This window comes from Nicotiana tomentosiformis, chromosome 11 (genome assembly GCF_000390325.3).
Source record: "Nicotiana tomentosiformis chromosome 11, ASM39032v3, whole genome shotgun sequence".
Lineage (NCBI taxonomy): Eukaryota > Viridiplantae > Streptophyta > Magnoliopsida > Solanales > Solanaceae > Nicotiana > Nicotiana tomentosiformis.
Window position 1 is genome coordinate 28,618,130 of NC_090822.1, and position 15,242 is coordinate 28,633,371.

Below are 15,242 nucleotides of genomic sequence, written 5' to 3' on the forward strand. Positions count from 1 at the left end.
GTTGTAATTGGATGCTGCCTGTGAGGAAGAAGAAAACAAATATGTGGGTTGTGGGTAAATATATCGGCACCCATAATTGTGAAATGAATGCGTTCAGCGGGAATCACTTTAACTTGGATGTTGACTTGATTTTTATTGTCTTGATTCCACACATTGCAGCCTCCATAAGGTACAAGATCAAAGAGTGTATTACATCTGTCCATCAGGAATATGGGTGTACCATTACCAAAAAAAAAGGCATTTCTCGGGCACAAACGTGCGTTTGAAATTGTTTACGGTGACTGGGATAAGTCATTTGCATCTCTACCCAGGTACATGGCCGCATTGCAACACATTAACCCCGAGACTGTTGTTGAATGGAAGCTTGAGCGGAGTTCGAGAATACTAGAATATATATTCAGATACGTGTTTTGGGCCTTCAAACCAGCAATTGATGGTTTTGTGCATTGTCGGCTGGTAATATCCATAGACGACACTCATGTCTATGGAAAGTATGATATTAAACTGTTGATCTCTGTTGTAGTAGATGCTAATGGACAAATATTTCCCCTAGCTTTTGCTATTTGTGCCAATGAAAGTCAAGAGACGTGGATGTTATTTTTGAAACACTTGAAGGACTACGTTGTCATACAACGTTCAGGTATTTGTCTAATATCTGATCGGCATGGCAGTATTTTAAGTTCTGTACAGCATTTGCCTGAATGGCAGGAACTGTATGCGTACCACCGTTACTGTGTGAGGCACCTGAAGGCCAATTTCCAGAAGGCACATCTCAACAAGGACTTGCATGATTTAATGTGGATGGCTGCAACTGATCACCAAGAGTGCAAATTCAAGAGGCACATGGAATCGATCAGGCAGGAAGACGGAGCCTATCATTGGTTGATGCCACATGAGCTTGACAAATGGACATTGCATGCGGAAGGTGGTAGATGATGGGGAACCTTGACTACAAATGTGTCAGAGTTTTTCAACGGGTTATTGAAGTTTGCACGTGGATTGCATATCACTGCCATGGTGTGGATGTCATTCAAACAGATGGCAGAGAGGTTTGTTGAAAGGCATAGAGGTGCATCAGGATTGATGGAGAGGGGTGTTGAATTTATGCCAATACCAATGAACAGATTTGAGAAATACAGGAGGCGAGCACATTGTCATTCATTTTTACAGTATTGCAACGAGCGAAATATTTTTGAACTTCGCACCACTATCCATCAAAACTGGAGGAATAATACACACACCATAAATAAAACCAGCAGGTTGTGTTCTTGTGAAAAATGGTCCATTTACCACATGCCGTGCTCACGTGCCATGAAGTGCTTTCAACATACAGGTTTCGTGGCAACCCGGTACATTGATAAGCAATATAGTGTTGTTGCATACTTAAACACCTATAGTGGGTAGTTGTAGCCAGTGGGTGCTGAGAATCATTGGCCGCTTGGTGATACCGTTTATGCGCGTAAATGTGGCATATGCTCGCAAACAGGACACGACCGTCGTAAATGTCCTTCAGCTGGTTTGGGTGTCCGTGGTAATCCTGCTCCTGGTAGAAGTTCATCTTTTGTGCCCAACAATCAAGGAAACACGTAGTATTTTTTTCCGTTATGTGGTTGTAATAAGTGTATGTACTTGTTTATCTTGCAGAATGTATGAAATAAAATTATTTTTCCATTGTTGTTAAATCTTTTTGATATTTAACATTAATACTTCAGTACAACAATCTAACATAAATCCATTTTAAAAAAAACAACCTTCAAAATAATCTTTTTGATATTTAACATTAATACACGTAGTGGCATTATTTTAATGGATGTTGTAATGTTTATTCAAAAGGTCTTTGAAATACATATGACTGATGAAACCGGGAAATGCTATGAGCTGGGTACGTTTCTTCAGCAATTTGACTGATGAAAAAATGCATTGGATGTTCGAATGGTTCCCTAGTAGCGAGTTCATCATCAGGTCAAGAGAGACTCTTCATCTAGTGCTAATCGGGTTGAGATGGATCTACCCTTATGCTCCTATAAGGGTTATGAGGCAAGCTGGGAGAAAGCAGGTTATACCTCGGGTTTCCAACATGGTCCAGTACAAAGCAGACCTCAAGGGGAACATGATTCCATTCAAGTTCGAGGCATAACATATGTGGCATCAAAAGATCATTGTGGAGAAAGATACCATCGAGCCAGATTGGTATCACGCCGGCCATGTGTACTTATACTCATCATGGTTGGTATATGATATAGCGGGAGATATCAAGCCAGGGATTAATCTGAGGAATAGGGTCATAAACGACGCTGCTAAGGCACAATTCAAATACGGGATGTTGTGCAAAAGGGTTTTCGAATCTGAAGCTAGGCACTTGGAACAACACAAAGTGGGCATGGAAGCAATCAACGAGTGGAAAGGAAGCACTACTAAATCAACAGAGAGTTTGTAATATTTGGAGCAGGTGTTGATGGAGCTTGAGGGAAAGATGAGGAAAAGGATCTCAGACTGTCACAATGTAGAGAGCAATGAAGGAGGGCATCTAGCAAGGGCTTATATGCTATTGGACATGCGCGACCTGGGGAACCTGATTGATGGAGCCAAGAAGGCCAAGCATGGAGAAGGTCCCTGTGAAACTAAATAGATTAGTAATAATGTTTTATTTGCTTTCTAGACTCGTTTTAGACTTTGATTGTAATAAGGCAAATAACATTAGTAACTCTTTATAATTATTATCGTTTTAGTAGAGGTTCGGTTCATTTATCACATTGATGAAATGACGCAATTATTGGCATAAAGTTTCTCCAAATCTATATGTCACTTAGGCCTACCTCGGGCACAATGAGGTCCCCAAAATTAGGGCACAAATTTATAATACTGCAAATATCCTCTTAATAATCCTTACTGACTTGTTTACCTTTTTTGTTTTCTTTTCTTTTGTTCATTCCCATTCCCAAAGGTTGGTTCGTGCATACTGTCATCATCCGCATATCATAATAGATCCAGAGGTCCTCCGCCTCCTACTCCACCAAGTGATCCTAAAGGCAAAAGCAAAGGGAAAGAAAAAATGGACGATTTAAGCGGTTAGAAAGGATAATGCAGAGAACGTTGAAACTTCGGACGGTAGGAATACTCCAGCACAGAACGAATTGGTCCTACGTCTGAAACAGAAAATATTGGAGCTACAAGGGGAACTTGAGTAGGTCCGGAATTTGGCAAACCTTTCCCTCACCCTAAACATCTCTGACCTTAACCAACAAAACACAAACGCCCAAAACCCGGTACCTCCCCAAAACACACAAAATCCGCAAACTCCTCCCGCACCACATCTATACGCCACACCTCCTCAGAACCACAACCCTCCACCGATACCTACTCCTCAACAACACCATCACCACCCAACTCAATACCCACAAACAACCACATACCATGCCCCTCAGAATGTACCACAGCCTACTCCTGACCTACAAAATTCAACAAATGACCACCATTACACCCAGATTCACGGAGTTCACCAAAGCATTCCCATATATGTGGAAACCTTACTCCACACCCCATAACAGACCCTATACATACCCGAATCCGTCGAGAAGGACCTGCTCATCAAGAACATGGCGGAGGAATTCAAGATACTTACTGGCAGAGTTCAAAGTGTCGAAGGGGGTAAAGGCATTGAGGGTTTAAATTATGAAGCTTTGTGTATTCAGCCAGATGTAGAACTTCCAGAGGGTTACAAACCTCCTAAGCTCGAAGTGTTTGATGGGACTGGTGATCCGAAGGTGCATTTGAGAACGTATTGTGACAAGCTTGTAGGTGTTGGAAAGGATGAAAGAATCCGCATAAAGCTGTTCATGAGAAGCCTCACTAGAGATGACCTATCTTGGTACATCAGTAAGAACCCAAAGAAATGGGTTAATTGGGTAACAATGAAAATGCACCAGATGTTTTCTACATTCAGAATCTCAAGAAGAAGCCAACAGAAACTTTTCACGAGTATGCTACTCGGTGGAAGTCAGAAGCTACAAAAGTAAGGCCAGCACTGGAAGAAGAATAGATGAATAAGTTCTTCATCAGAGCTCAGGATCCGCAATACTATGAAAGACTGATGGTTGTTGAAAACCATAAATTTCTAACATCCTCAAATTGGGAGAAAGAATAGAAGAAGGGATCAAAAGCGGAATGGTGACAAATTTTGAAGCACTCCAAGCCACAAATAAAGCCTTACAGTCAGGAGGTATGTCCAAGAAGAAAGAAGTAGGTGCAGTGATGGTAGCCCAAAGTCCAAAGTTTCCTTTTACATACCAAACACCTCCACTAATATATCAGCCTTTACCTCCCAGATACCAACAACCTGCCGCCACTTACCATACCTATAACACCCAACCAACATACTACCACTCACCACCAGTCCGCCAAAACTACCAAAAACCTAGACCAAATTTCGACCGCAGACTACGCAGACAGTACACCCCAATTGCTGAACCTATAGACCAGCTGTACGAGAGACTGAAGGTTGTCGGTTATATCACTCACATTCCCGCTGTTGCTATGGAAACCCTTCCCAGTAGATTAACTCAAATAAGACATATGCCTATCTCTCAGGAATGAAAGGTCATACTATTGATGAGTGTCGTACTCTGAAGGATAAGATTCAGACAATAATTGACACCAAAGTCATACAAGCAAAGGAGGCTGCACTCAATGTCCGTAACAATCCTCTACCAGATCACAAGGGAGGAGGAGTGAACGTGATAGAGACCGATGAAGAATGAGACTCAGAGGGATCAATTGGGCTCATTCGAGAAGGGGATAATTCTGAAACATCTCCAGTCACTCTCACACCTATCATGGTACCGACTCAGGTACCCATTGAAGTTGAGGTGGCTGCACCAACTCCGTTTGAGGTTGAAGTGACAACGCCCTTCACCGTGATGGTAGCACCTACGCTGACTTATAAGTCTAATGCTATACCATGAGATTATGTTGCGGAAGCAAGAAGGAAAGGAAAGGCAAAAATGGAAGAAACAAGTGCAGCGCAAGGCATGACCAGAAATGGTAGAATTTATACACCCGAGTATTTGGGAGGAACAAGCAAATAAGCCGCCTCTAAACTGCTTGTCATTGAGACTGGCCCAGATGATCTTTGGAGAAAGGTGCAGACAAGAGAGTGTTCTGTGGTTGATCATCTGAACAAAACCCCTGCTCAAATATCCATTTTATCACTGCTGCAAAACTCGGAGGCACATAGGAATGCCCTGATGATGATGTTGAATGAAGCCTATGTACCCAACAACATCACTAGTGGAGAGATGGCCAACATGGTAGGGCAAGTGTTGGAAAGCCACAAGATCACTTTTCATGAAGACCAGCTGCCACCAGAAGGACTAAGTCACAATAGGGCATTGCATATCACAGTGTAGTTTGAGGATATATTTATTGCCAGAGTCCTGATAGATGGGGGTTTGAGTCTCAACATATGTCCACTAATTACTCTGAAAAGATTGGGTAAAGGCCTGCACAAGATACTAGCAGAAAGTATGAATATGAAAGCATTTGATGGGTCTCAAAGGGCCACATATGAGGAGACCAACCTCAGCCTACAGATGGGCCAAACCTGGTTTGATGTTGAGTTTTAAGTGTTGGATATATCCTCTACCTACAACATATTATTGGGGCGACCTTGGATATATGCCGCTGGGGCCGTAGCTTCTACTCTATATCAGGTCGTGAAGTTTGAGTGGAATCATCAGGAAGTGATCATCCATGGGGATGGAAGTAATCCCATTTACACCAGTCAAACTGTTCCGGTCATCGAGAATAGAAGGAAGCTGGGTGGAGAAACATACCATCGCATCGATCGCGTCAACGCAATTGAAAAGGACAAACGCTGGAGCAGTAAGATAAAAGGCATATTGGCATGGACATGGTCTGAGTCTGGCAAAGGTCTCGGTAAGAATCTCCAGGGAATCACCAAACCGATACATCTAAAGCGTCACGACATAACTTTTGGGCTTGGGTACGTATACACCTATCACGAGTATCAAAATTTGTCGCCACCATGGCGTGGTCCTTATTAACCTCTAAAGAAACCAATACCATATTTGAGCCAGTCATCATGAATGGCATAAGGAATTTATTTCTGGATGATGAAGACATGGATTACGGTGCAATAGTTGAGGAGGAGGAGGAAGGCCTTATTATTTAGACCATGGAGAAGGGAGCTATTCTCAAGAACTGTACTGCTGCACCATCAAGGGCCCATCGAGTTCCTGGGTAGCCTGGCAATTAGCATCATTTATTTTAAAAGAAATTTTATGAGCATTTAAGACATTTTCAGTATTTTGTTCCACGCATGTTTTGTTTTTAAATAATTGCTCGAGTCATCGAGTCGTACTTGTTTGATGTTTTCAAGATTTATCTAATGCATTGTTATTTTTAGTATTTTTTATTATTCTTTACATTTTTCTCTACAATATTATTGTTACATATCCCGATGAACTTACGACTGTGACATGTAATGAGACAACGCAGCGTAAGGATAATGATTTAGAGGATCTGGAAGAGAATATAATACCCGAGGAAATTGTCAGAGAAGTGGACAACTTTGAAAACAAGCCTAAGTCCAATTTGGATAAGACTGAAAAAGTTAATTTGGGAGGCTCCGAAACAGTCAAGGAAATGCGTGTAAGCATTTACCTATCACCGTGAGAGAAGGAAGAGTACGTTCAGTTCTTGAAGGAGTATGAGGATATGTTTGCATGACCCTATGATGATATGACCGGTTTGAGCACGTCCATAGTGGCTCATAAACTGCCTACCAACCCTATGTGTCCGCTGTAAAGCAGAAGCTCAGAAAGTTCAAACCAGATATGAGTCTGAAAATAAAAGAGGAAGTCACCAAGCAGATCAAAGCCAAGGTTCTCAGAGTGGTTGAATATCCGACTTGGTTGGCTAACATTGTGCTAGTTCCAAAGAAAGATGGGAAAGTCAAAGTGTGTGTTGACTAACGGGACTTAAACAGAGCAAGCCCCAAAGATGATTTTCCGTTGCCCAATATACACATACCGATCGACAACTATGCCAAGAATGAACTCCAATTCTTTGTTGATTGCTTCACGGGATATCATTAGATCTGGATGGATGAAGAGGATGCCAAAAAGACAGCCTTTATTACACCATGGGAAGTGTATTGCTACAAAATAATGTCGTTCGGCCTAAAGAATGCTGGAGCCACCTATATGAGGGCCATGACAATCATTTTTCACGACATGATACACTAGGAGATAGATGTGTATATGGATGATGTCATCATCAAATCCAAGAGAAGCACATATCATATAGCAGATTTGAGGAAATTCTTTGATCGACTCTGAAGATACAATCTGAAACTAAATCCCGCAAAATGTGCCTTCGGAGTCCCTGCTAGAAAGCTGCTGGGATTCATCGTCAGTCATCGAGAATTTGAGCTAGACCCGTCCAAGGTCAAGTCTATCCAAGATTTGCCACCTCCAAAGAACAAGAAAGATGTGATGAGTTTCTTGGGGCGTCTCAATTATCTATGTAACTCAGAAAGTGGTCAAGGGACAGGCATTGGCAGATCATCTGGCATAAAATATTATGGGTCGAGAATACGAACCACTGAAAATGTATTTTCTCGATGAAGAGGTATCATTCGTAGGAAAAGATATCATCGAAACCTATGACGGTTGGAGAATGTTCTTCGATGGAGCTGCAAACTTAAAAGGAGTAGGAATTGGAGCAGTTTTAGTGTCAGAAACAGGTCAACACTATCCAGTATCCGCAAAGCTCAGGTTTTCATGTACCAACAATATGGCAGAATATGAGGCCTACATCTTGGGGCTCAAGTTGGCCATTGACATGAACGTTCAGGAATTGCTGGTAATTGGAGATTCAGACCTTTTGTTACATCAGGTTCTAGGAGAATGGGCTACAAAGAATACCAAAATATTACCATATTTGTATTACGTACAAGAATTGAGGAAGAGATTCACAAAAATAGAGTTCAAACATGTTCTGAGAATCCAGAATGAGTTCGCAGATACGTTGGCCACTCTGTCTTCCATGATACAACACCCAGACAAGAATTTCATCGATCCTATTCCAGTAGGGATACATAATCAGCCAGCTTATTGTGCTCATGTTGAAGAAGAAGCTGATGGGAATCCATGGTTTTATGACATCAAAGAATACTTGGCAATAGGAGAGTGCCTGAAGCACGTAAATCATATTCAGAAACGCACACTCCGAAGATTATCCAACCATTTCTTCCAAAGTGGAGGAATTCTATACAGAAGGACTCCAGACCTAGGATTATTTTGGTGTGTTGACGCCAAGGAAGCTTCCAAACTGCTCGAAGAGATACATGCCGGAGCTTGCGGATCACACATGAACGGTTTCGTTTTAGCCAATAAGATATTAAGAGCAGGATATTTTTTGATGACTATGGAAACAGACTGCATCAGGTACGTTCAAAGGTGTCATCAGTGCCAAATACATGCAGTGCCACCCAATGAACTCAATACAACAAGTGTACCTTGGCATTTTTCCTTTTGGGGGATGGATGTCATCGGTCCAATCGAACCCGCCGCTTCAAATAGGCACATATTCATTCTAGAAGCCATAGATTATTTCATAAAATGGGTTGAAGCCACATCTTACAAGGCCGTAACTAAAAAGGTCATCGCAGATTTCATTAGGGATCGTACTGTCTGTCGATTCGGGGCACCGGAATCAATCATCACCGACAACGCCGCCAACCTTAACAGTGATTTGATGAAATCCATGTGTGAAACCATCAGGATCAAGCATAAGAATTCCACAGCATACAAGCCACAAATGAATGAAGTTGTGGAAGCCGCCAATAAGAACATCAAGAAGATATTAAGGAAGATGGTAGATAATCACAAACAATGGCACGGGAAGTTACCGTTTTCCCTACTTGGATATCGTACCATGGTTCGCACATCAACTGGGGCAACTCCTTATTTACTGGTCTGTGGCACTGAAGGCATCATTCCCGCCGAGGTAGAAATTTCTTCTTTGAGAATCATACAAGAGGCTGAACTCAGTGATGCAGAATGGATACGAAGTCATTATGAGCAACTGGCTCTCATTAACGGAAAAAGAATGAATGCAGTGTGTCACAGTCAACTTTACCAGAATAGAATGTTTAGAGCTTTCAACAAAAAAGTCAGGTCTAGATAATTCGTACCGGGCAGCTGGTGCTAAAGCAGATCTTCCCGCATCAAGATGAAGCCAAAGGGAAATTTTTACCCAATTGGCAAGGTCCCTACATAGTTCATCGAGTATTAATAGGAGGAGTGCTCATATTTGCAGAGATGGACGGAGAAGTTTGGCCAAAACCTATCAACTCAGACGTAGTCAAGAGATACTATGTTTAGATTGTTTACATTTCTTCATTTGATGTAACTGAACTACGCTTGACCTGATTCCCGTTTAAGAGGGGATACGTAGGCAGCCCTGTGGGTTCGGTCACATCTTAATAAAATTTTCATCTTGCCATGATCAGAAAACTGGGGAAGAATTTTGAGGAGGACCCTTAAAATTCTAAAGTAAGTGCAACCGGCATCGTCATACACGGAACAACCAAGTACTGCAATTAATTTGGGGCCCTCAAAATTCTAAAAGCAATGAAGTCGCAATGTCTCTAAGATATGTCACAGTCACCGGCTCATCTAAATTATTTAAAATCACAAACTACTACACTTCAAATAACTATACGCAACAAATGCATACATGTTTTTCGAAAACTTTATTTCTATGACAGCCAGATGCTACCCAGGGTAACTCAAATAGGACCTCAAGATAGGGGCAAAGGAAAAACAGAAGACAAAAGCGCAAACCAACCTTCCCCCACAAAACTCACGATTTTTCTTTGGATGCAGGAACGATAAGACAATAATACCCGCAGATACATCAAATCACTACTTCATGACGATAAGTTACCAAATGCAAACACTTCCAGCTACGAAATACTTTACTTCCTCACTGTCACTCATCATTTTTCTTGCATAAGGATAAATACTGCCTTTCCCTGTATGAGACTAAGCATTGCCTCCTCTTCCTGCATGAGGCTAAGCACTGCCTCCCTAATTGCATAAGGCTAAGCCTTGCCTTTTTCTGTATGAGACTAAGCATTGTCTCCTCTTCCTGCATGAGGCTAAGCACTGCCTCCCTAATTGCATAAGGCTAAGCATTGCCTTTCCTTGCATGAGACTAAGCATTGTCTTCTCTTCCTGCATGAGGCTAAGAATTGCCTCCTTAATTGCATAAGGCCAAGCTCTGCCTTTTCTTGCATGAGACTAAGCAATGTATCCTAATTGCATGAGATTAAGCACTGTCTCATTTTCCTTGCGTGAGGTTAAGCACTGCCTCCCTAATTGCATAAGGCTAAGCATTGCTTTTCCTTGCATGAGACTAAGTGTTGTCTCCTTTTCTTGCATGAGGCTAAGCACTGCCTCCCTAATTGCATGAGTCTAAGAACTGCCTCCCTAATTGTATAAGGCTAAACTCTGCCTTTTCTTTCATGAGACTAAGCATTGTCTCATATCTTCGCATGAGACTAAGTATTGTCTCCTATTTGCACGCATATAAGCATCGCCTCCTTAACTGCATAAGGTTAATCCCTGCCTCCCTAATTGCATAAAGTCTAAGAACTGCCTTTCCTTACATCGAGACTAAGCATTGTCTCCTATTTTGCATGAGGCTCAGCCCTGCCTCCCTAATTGCATAAGGCTAAGCACTGCCTTTCTGGCATGAGACTAAGTATTGTCTCCTTTCTTTGCGTGAGACGAAGCATTGTCTCCTATTTTTCATGAAGCTAAGCACCGCTTCCCTTACTTGGATGAGATTAAGCACTGTCTCCTATTTTGCATGAGGCTAAGCCTTGCCTCCCCCTCTAGCATACAGCTAAGCATTGCCTTTTCCTTAAGATTAAATACTATCTCCATTATGCTATTTAGGACCTAGCACTATTTTCTATTAGACTGCGGCTAAGCATTGCCCAAGCTCTGTTTCGCTTTACATACGATCTAGTGTCAATTCTTTGCATCTCATGGGCTGAAACATCGCCATATTTGTCCAAAGGCATCATAGTCCAAAGGCATCATCCTCGTAGCCGGAAGACACCATTCCATGGCCTGAGGATCTCTCAGTATTGCACATCATTATTCAAAGGCGTCATAGTCCAAATGCACCATATCATCCTCACCATACAAAGACAACTCTCATGGTCCAAAGAGAATTTGTATCATGTCTAAATTCTCACAATAATCCATATATACTTTCATGCATCGTGTATTAAGTTTTGCAGGTAATCCAGGAAGTAACTGTTCTCCTAACGGGAGCAATCTTCGCTCCGGTTTCCATTCAATGTTCATATCCTTCAATTATTTCAAACGTAACCAACCACCGTCAGTTACCCACTTTACTTGACAACCATTTAGATACTTGTTCTGAGATACATCCATAGCATTTCAGAGTCACATTCATGATTTAGAGCAAATTCATCTGATACTGTCCTACCCTAAAAGAGCCTTTTCCGAAGCATACGACTATTCATATAACAACTCAATCGGTTCAGTTCACCGTTGAATCTAGAACTACACACGGCATGATTCCTGTAACACCAGGGATATGTAGGCAACTCTGGAGCCAGGGTTCGGCCTCCATTTTTCAAATCATCCTATTTGGTCAAAATCGGTCATCATTTCTTTACCCGACAACTCTTTCATCATTCCCGGGTAAAGAGAGGTAGTTGTTGATACCCAATTTTCCCTCATATTTTCTAAAAATACATATATACTTTCAACATCGCATATTTTCATCATCATTTAGTTTACAAACGTACAAAAGTATTTTCTATAATTTTTCATAATTTTTAAAGCTCTAAATCAATTTTTTTCTATATTTTTATTATACAAATATCTAATAATTATCCTTTAAATTATTTTTTGTTGATTTAATCATCCAAACTTATTATTTACACCAACATATATGTTTTATAATACTTCATTTTTTTATAATTGCATTGGCAGTTTTAGGCTAATTGCATATTTTTGCAATAATAGCCTATATTCATGTATAATTATATTATTTGTGCAAAAAAAGCTTTTTATATTTTTATAATGTTAAGTTATTATTTACAATAATTTTAGTACAAAAACAATATTTCTTGTTATTTATTAATTACTTTTATAAATTAGTTTTGATAAAGTTTGGGTATTTAAACAACAACCCAATTTTTAAACCAATTTCGGACTAAATGAATAGCCCAAACACCTAGCCCAATTACTCCAGCCCAAAGCCAAACGACCCCTTAACCCAATACCTGGTTGCGACCCACCCATCTGATTCTTTTGATCTCGGCCGTTGATCTCTCAAGATCAACAACCATCGTCCATTCCCCCTCTTAAATCAACCTCATCCAAACCCCAACCCTCATTTCGCCCGTCCTCCGCCCCCAAATCCTCTCTAACCTTCTCCTCTCTCCACAAAAACCCTAGCCGCAATACCCTCGAATCCCCTCCGAATCCGGTCCCAATATGGGTTCCTTTCATGATTCTCTTGCCTTATTCTGCTACTACTCAGGCGTTCATGGTGTTACTTGATATTTACCTAATTTTGGTAAATTTTACCTTTCAAGACGGGCCTGATTTGGCTCTAATTTTTTGAGAATCTAGCCTATGTTTCATCTATATATACTCAATAATGAACGATTCTTACATTTCCGGCCAGATTCATGACCATTGGACTCAATTAGTTTTTGAAATTTTGATTTCTCCTTTACCGGTTCTATTATTGATTGCATGAGATATTTTTCCTTCCTTATTTGTGTTTGATTGACTATTTTCCTTGTTTGTTTGCTTGATTTTTACTACTATAAAAACCCCTTCCTATTCCCCTTTTAGGGTAGACGGGAATCGCTAGAATTTCACTAAAATTTGAAGTTATTACTCTATTGTTCTCTTATTCTCTTGTTCTATACTCTGATTCTTGGCCGGCTGAATGACAAGGTTACCGGATTTTGATTTTTCAACTTTTCTTGGTGCGAGCACTGCCCGGGGTTCATTCAAAGCCCTTGGGAACTCTGACGCATTAAGATTTTGGGTTCTCGCTCTTTGATTGATATTCAGAGTATTGTGGAGTTGGTTCTTTCCTATTGTCTATTTTTATCAACTGATAACTGGTAAGTCTTTTGGCTTTTACAATTTTGTTCTTCTGTGTTCACGATTTGCATATTCTTACCTCTGAAATTCGTGACCTAATGTGTTCTGGGCTATTTCTGTGTGCAACTTTGTTAGTTTTGCACTTGTTTTGAACCTATTTAGCATTTGATTTTAAATAAAGCTACCAGTTATGAGATAAGTTATTTGAATATGTTTCACCTAAATAATTTAGACCCTCTTAAGCTTAATGTGTTGATACCTGAATGTCTATATTTGCTGTTTGATATGAGTTTGTTTTTCCTACTCTGCTTTGCATTCCTGTAATGACTAACTCGCATCTGTAATATGTTCCATGTTAACTATGATCCGCTCCCATGCTAGTTTTGACACTTCATCATGTCTTTGTTTGCTGAATCTCATATCCTTTAGTGATTATTTGAACCTTTAGAGTAGCTATCTCAACTTGTGTTTCCTTACCATGTTTGATATTGTTTAGCTTCATGATGTAAGTTAACATGTCTGCCTTTTGATATTGTGATGGATACTTCATATGAATCCCCCCCCCCTAGATTCTAATACTTCAAGTTAATGCTCTACTTCATACTCGTTTAGTATTATGCACCTTTGTATGTCATTCTTGTAATGTCAGAAAATTTGATGCCCTTGTCTTTCACAAAAAAATATTTTCTGCCGAATATGTTAAGTGTTTGAATTTGTGATAACAACCTGCTCTTTGAGTTTTGTTGATTCTCTTTGCTTGTATGTCACCCTTGTCATGATTGCTTTCGAAAAATACAAATGCACCTCTTCAAATTCTGCCCTCTTAATCAATATTCCCTCACTCTCATTTGTTACCTACACTATTCTGAATATATCACTCTTGGCCGGCTGAAAGCCAAGGCCACTAAGACTTCTCTATTGACCACCCTAGTGTGAGCACTGCTCGGGCTCCATTTGAGACACTTGTGAACTCTGACACACTAGGATTTGGTGTCTTCTAGCCACTCTCTTTACTATTTGAGACCTGAGCTATCTCTGACACTCAGCTCTTTCTTCCTACTATATGTAAATTAGCTGGTTTGAGTGATTCAATGTCCGGGTAATATTGGTCAATCTAGGGCTGTTAGGTTTGGTTTGAGTTGTCCTATGGTTTCTAGGTTGTGCTGATGAATATAGTTCCCTATTGGGAATCTGGGTATGCTATGTGAGAGTTATTGAAGGCCCAAGCAATGCTGGGTATTTTCTTTTGGGCCCGTTGTGGCCTACTGTCATTGTTTGTATAATATTTTGTAATTATGTTTATCATTGGGTCTGTAATAACTCTGTAATGAATAATTGGGGTGATAGTGAAACTGGGGAACGGGTATACTCTAATATTTACATGCAAGGGTAGAAAACATGCCCATAGGATTCCTGTGATGTACTTGTTATCCGACTTGTTATATATGCCATTTTACTTCCACTGGTAGCAATCATGCCTTCAGGAAACTCACACACTCACATAACTTGTCTACCATCAAAGCACTGATGTAAACCCTCTTTTTATTCTACTGCTATGTGCCACTAGACAACATACAGAAAATAAACGCCAATGAACTTTCTTTCGATTTGTATGATTATAGCATACTCATTAGATACTTTGCCTATAGGATCTTACCAGCTTGTGTTCTATTTTCACCTAGAAGTCATGCCTATAGGACCTTGACTGATCAATAAGCTATTGTTATTTTTATTGCTCTACCCAGATAACCTGCTCATAAGAGGTGAAGTGTTATTAAATCAAGGTTCGATTGTCAATCGGTAGAAATCCTGCCTATAGGATACTGCTATTCGCTTAATATTGTTTATCCCCTTGTCAAGGATGGATTCCCAGAACTATTTTCGTTTGCTTAACTATGCCACTATTAGATATCATGTATGTAGGACAATGTCACCTTTCTAAAACTGGTATCTAAAACCAACGTTGACAGCAAATGGTTTACTGCTTCCTCGTCTAAGCCACTAGAAACAGCAGTGTCATATATGCACGTTTGAATCCAAGATCATATA

General features: G+C 40.4%; 1 protein-coding gene across 1 annotated transcript; it reads left to right on the plus strand.

The window, feature by feature from the left end:
* Positions 1 to 3,596: 3,596 nt before the first annotated feature.
* LOC138901188 (uncharacterized) lies at positions 3,597 to 4,039 on the plus strand. Its single transcript, XM_070188931.1, has 2 exons — positions 3,597 to 3,876; positions 3,927 to 4,039. Exons 1-2 carry the CDS (start codon positions 3,597 to 3,599, stop codon positions 4,037 to 4,039), a joined length of 393 nt encoding a protein of 130 aa, XP_070045032.1.
* The last annotated feature ends 11,203 nt before the right edge of the window (positions 4,040 to 15,242 follow it).